Consider the following 5,733-nt stretch of genomic DNA (forward strand, 5'->3'; position numbering starts at 1 on the left):
CATTAATATGCAACGATATATTTATCAGATATATATAAATCTACTATTAAAATACAAAGCCATGGATATTAATATAGGTGATTGTAATTATAAAAGTAGAAATAGTAAAAAGATATATTTGAGCACAAAGTATAATTGTATCGGGTTATATGAAAATTATTTTTCCTGATCCTGTAAGCTCGCTGTAAATACCTGTAGTATAAAAAAATTATTCAAATGCGTTAAGCATACTTGTTATGTTATGTTATGTTGAAGATATCAGTAAAATCTTATGTTATACATTTTGCGATACTTTATCTTATGACGTGTTATTATTGACAAAATTAAGATAAAGATGATTATTCATAATAAAGTATGTCTTCTGTCAACAATTTTCGTTCTTTTATTTAAAGCTAAGTAAACATTTACATATAATAATATGGAATGTTTATGAGATAAATTAAAATAATTTTTCTAAAAATATTTCAGTTTTTAGATTAAATAAAAATCCATTTTTTAAATTGTTCAATATTCTGTATATTTTTACATTCTAAATGTTAAAAGATTAACGTTTATTTTATTTAATAAATTACATTTTTTAATGTATTCATTATTAAATATTCTTAATTTTTTCTTTCATTAAAAATGCGATTTACTTATATTTTTAAGTTATGTAGTAAACATAATAATTATAACGTACAATTTATTTGTTACAATTTTTCATTAATAACGTAACAATTCATTAGAAAATAAAACTGCGTGTATCATAATATGGATATGTGTAATTTACATATACATAAATAAATTCTTTTTTAATTTAATTAACTTTGCACATTACGTCTTATGTCACTGAAAACTTTGATTACACTATTTACACTTTGAGTAATATGATCGACACTTGGGAGTGACTTGGACGCCATGAGTACTTTGATACTTCACGAGGAATTGTATTAATAAAGTTTACATTTGTAAAAAAGTGTTTGATATTAAAATAAATTGATAATCATGACTATCGTAACTCTTTTAAGTCGCAACGTTAATTTGAGTCAGTTATCAAAGCTGCAACCATATATTTATGGAGTAAGATTTTTACCTTCACTAAATTTTTAGGTTGAGTTTCAATCACTTTTGCATAATTCAATAATGCAGAAATTTCTGTATGATTTACTATACTGCGTAATTTTTCTAGCAAAATGTTCGATTTTTTGTATCGCCCGCTAAATTCATTGAACATAAACCCTTGGAGAAGCTCAGGAACATTGGTATATCGGCACACATTGATTCCGGAAAAACTACTTTAACCGAACGTATCTTATATTATACCGGTAGAATATCCGAGATGCATGAGGTAAATCTAAAATTTAATCATTATATGTGTATTTGTAAGTGAACTTATTGTTTCTATAATGTGGTATGGTTTCTATAATGGATAAGAAATCTCATGTATATATTGCGTTGATGAAAAAGTAAAAAATTACATTGGTGAGATAATAAAAGAAAATTGATTCTAAAGATTAATATATTATTGTGAAAAAATGACACATTTATCAACATGTTGTAGAAAAGTTTCACTCTCTGGTGGATGAAATTTATATCGACTATAGTTGCACTGTTAAAATTTCAAAAATTCCTGATATAATTTAAAAAATTATATTATAATTAATAGTATAACATGTGGAAAAAAAGTAAAGTTTTGTACATTATTTTGATTAAAATATTCTAATTCAGAAAAAATTAAAAAATATATTGAAAAATTTATAATTTTGAATCATGTCTATCAACTTAACATGTGTGTATATATATGATGATGATGATTTATAAAATGACTGATTTAATTATTAGCAAAATTTAAAGCTATATGAAAAAATAGTTCATATCGATGTGTTCAGTACAAAGGGAAACATTATATAATACAATTATTTTATGAATGGAGGTGTTCCGGACATTTCAAAGTCAACTTAATTTTTTTTAATGAAATACTATATTTTTTATTTCATTGTACGACAATGAACATTGTATAACAATTCTTTTTAAGACAAGTTCATGGATATATTATAAAGAACATTCAAGATTAATCCTAGTCACAAAATTGGACTCAATGAACTTGACAGATAATATTATTTGATGTTTATGTCTATGTTTATAACTTTAATGGAGAAGTTGTTACTCAAGTCTTAACATTGGTAATTGTAGTAATTCACAAGTTGTGAATATTTTGATAACCTTTAGTAAATATGAAAGATGTATAACTGAAACTGCAAGAATATCAAATGAATGCCATATGTGATGGTCCAGATGATCTAGATGTTCTCAAAGTCATATAACTTTTGTCTGAAACTTTTGTCTTTTCAATCCCATATCACCTTCTCGAATTCTAGTATCATTTAAAATAAAACAATCTGTATATAAATATATATAAATATATAAATTATATATAATAACACTAAATTTTTGCTGTTAGGTAAAAGGAAAAGATAATATAGGTGCAACTATGGACAGCATGGAATTGGAAAGGCAAAGAGGCATCACTATCCAATCTGCTGCCACATACACATTATGGAAAGATCATAATATCAATATCATTGATACACCAGGACATGTGGATTTCACAGTGGAAGTCGAAAGAGCTCTGCGCGTCTTGGACGGTGCTATCCTCGTCCTATGTGCTGTAGGTGGTGTTCAGTCACAGACTCTAACTGTGAATCGACAGATGAAGAGATATAACGTACCCTGTTTAGCATTTATCAATAAGCTGGATAGAATGGGTGCAAATCCAGAAAGAGTTCTACAACAGATGAGGAGCAAACTGCATCACAATGCTGCATTCATACAATTGCCGATTGGTTTGGAAAGTAATACAAAGGGTATAGTTGATATAATTGCGCAAAAAGCAATTTATTTTGAAGGAAATTTCGGAGAAATTGTTAAGGAGGATGAAATTCCAAAGAACATGAATGCAGGTATAAAATAATAAGTTTAAGATACATTTACATTCTATAAAATTTTAAAATTTATAAGTTTACTAAATTTGAATTATGTCAATTAGAGGTAAATAAAAGAAGACAAGAATTAATCGAGCACTTAAGCAATGCAGACGATACATTTGGTGAATTGTACTTGAACGATGCAAAAATAACTGAAAAAGATATTATGGATGCCATACGCAGAAGTTGTATAAAAAGAAAATTTACACCTGTGTTGGTTGGTACTGCATTAAAGAATAAGGGAGTTCAACCATTATTAGATGCAGTAATAAACTTCTTACCAAATCCAGGAGAAGTAAAGAATTATGCTCTTCGAGAAAACTCTGAGTAAGCTTTTCATATTAGTATGATTTGCTTAATATATAATGTAATAATCTATGAACAAATTTTAGCGGTGAATCTATCAAAATTTTATTGGATTCTACTCGTAATGACAAAAACCCTTTCGTTGGATTGGCATTCAAGTTGGAAGCTGGAAAATTCGGTCAATTAATATATTTTCGTTGTTATCAAGGAATGTTAAAAAAATCAGAAAATTTATATAATACAAGAACACGAAAGAAGGTATTTATGTATATAAACATACAATATTCTTATTATAATTATCACTAAAAAATATAATATTTTTTTTAAACTGCCATAATTATATTTCAGGTACGAGCACAAAAATTAGTTAGACTTCATGCAAATCAAATGGAAGATGTTACAGAAGTTTATGCGGGAGATATATTTGCTATATTTGGAATAGACTGTGCTTCTGGTGATACTTTTGTCAGAGATTCTAAGCTAGATTTGTCAATGGAATCAATTTATGTTCCTGATTCCGTGGTATCTATGTCTGTACAAACAAAACATTCGAAAGATCGAGATAATTTTGCTAAAGGTATTAGCCGATTTACTAAAGAAGATCCAACCTTACGTTTCCACTATGACACAGATAATAAGGTAATATTTTTTATATCACTTTTAACAAAGATCATTTTTGTCTTTGAGATTTATGTGTTGTTTCAACTTATATCTTTTATAGGAAAGTATAATTTCTGGTATGGGCGAATTGCATTTGGAAATTTATGCGCAAAGGTTAGAACGTGAATATAATTGTCCAGTCATTCTTGGAAAGCCAAAAGTTTCTTTCCGTGAAACTTTAACTGAACCGTGTGAATTTGATTATCTTCATAAGAAACAATCTGGTGGTGCTGGCCAATATGCTCGCGTGATTGGAATTATAGAGGTATAAATTTAATGGATTTGTATCATTAATGTTTATATTATTTATCGATATTGCTTTTTGAAATTTTTTTATTTCGATTTGTTTTTTTCATGAAGAAAAATTTGTTTTTTCAGCCCTTGCCACCTACGAAAAATACAATCATCGAATTTTCAGATGAAACTATAGGAACCAATGTCCCGAAACAATTCGTTCCAGGTGTAGAAAGAGGTTTCAGAGCAATGTGTGAAAAAGGTTTGCTCAGTGGTCACAAACTCGCTGGTATTAAGTTCAGGTTACTCGATGGCATGCACCACTGCGTCGATTCTTCGGAATTTGCCTTCTTTTTTGCCGCACAAGGTGCTGTTAAAGATGTTTTTGAAGCTGGTACCTGGCGAGTTTTGGAACCGATCATGATGGTTGAAGTAGTTGGCCCACAGGAATTTCAGGTGCAATAATATTGTCTATACATTCATTTTGCATTTATATTAGGTGTAGTAAAAAGAAATCCATTATTTCTCCGTTCAATTTCATGCAAAAATAATGGATTTCTTTTTACTACACCTAATATATCTTACTATTTTCCATTAGACACACAATTTTTCACGTGTTTGTTTATAGGGTTCAATATTAGGACAACTCACTAAAAGAAAAGGAATCATAAACTTTACGGAAGTAGTAGATGAATGGTTCACAATCATCGCGGAAGTACCACTTAACGAGATGTTTGGTTATTCCGCTGAATTGAGATCGAGTACCCAAGGCAAAGGAGAGTTTACTATGGAATATGTAAGATATAGTCCTTGCTTACCGGAAGTACAGGAACAACTTGTTAGACAATATCAAGAATCACTGGGAATAGTAATAGAGAAAACTCAAAAATCGAAAAATTAACTATAGAACAAATGAATATTTCTTGTTTTTTTTTAGTGAAATTGCGCAATATTATGAATGTTATAAACGCATTATTTATATTTACATATTTAATATACTCGACGTAAACCGATAAGTAAGTTATTAATAATATATATAATTATGAATGGTAAAAACACAAATATACAAAATTTGTAATACTTAAACATGTACAAATGTCTCAAGTTGTAAATATTAGTCCACGTCCAAAAATGTGTAATACGAAATAAATATGTAGAAAATAGTTTTTACCTCCGTACACGTATGAAAAATTGTTTTACCATTTATTTTTAAATAATATTTATCTTAATGTGTTATGCATATACATAATATTCTTACTATTAGAATAAAAGTAATTAAAATGACAGAATTATAATTTTTTTAAAATTATTCTAATTTAATCATTTTCTGAACTCTTTCACGATTTGTAATATTAGTTCGTGGCGTTTTTTTAATGCCATCCAACGGAAAAAACGCCACGAACTTTTTTCCACACCTAATATGTTAATATTAATAATCCTTTTCTGTTTATTGTTATTAAATAATTAATTTATTTGTTTCAAATTTTTTTTTTAAATGTGTATATATGTACACACACACACACACACACACACACACACACACACACACACACACACACACACACACACA

General features: G+C 28.2%; 1 protein-coding gene across 1 annotated transcript; it reads left to right on the forward strand.

Moving 5' to 3' along the window:
* Nucleotides 1-891: 891 nt before the first annotated feature.
* LOC108695049 (elongation factor G, mitochondrial) lies at nucleotides 892-5,162 on the forward strand. The gene is made up of 9 exons (XM_018204785.1): nucleotides 892-1,059; nucleotides 1,169-1,327; nucleotides 2,441-2,939; nucleotides 3,026-3,290; nucleotides 3,356-3,527; nucleotides 3,618-3,908; nucleotides 3,991-4,194; nucleotides 4,308-4,619; nucleotides 4,792-5,162. The coding sequence occupies exons 1-9, from the start codon at nucleotides 985-987 to the stop codon at nucleotides 5,062-5,064; spliced, it is 2,250 nt and encodes a 749-aa protein (XP_018060274.1). The 5' UTR covers nucleotides 892-984; the 3' UTR covers nucleotides 5,065-5,162.
* Nucleotides 5,163-5,733: the final 571 nt, after the last annotated feature.

Source organism: Atta colombica, unplaced genomic scaffold (assembly GCF_001594045.1).
Source record: "Atta colombica isolate Treedump-2 unplaced genomic scaffold, Acol1.0 scaffold126, whole genome shotgun sequence".
Classification (NCBI taxonomy): Eukaryota; Metazoa; Arthropoda; class Insecta; order Hymenoptera; family Formicidae; genus Atta; species Atta colombica.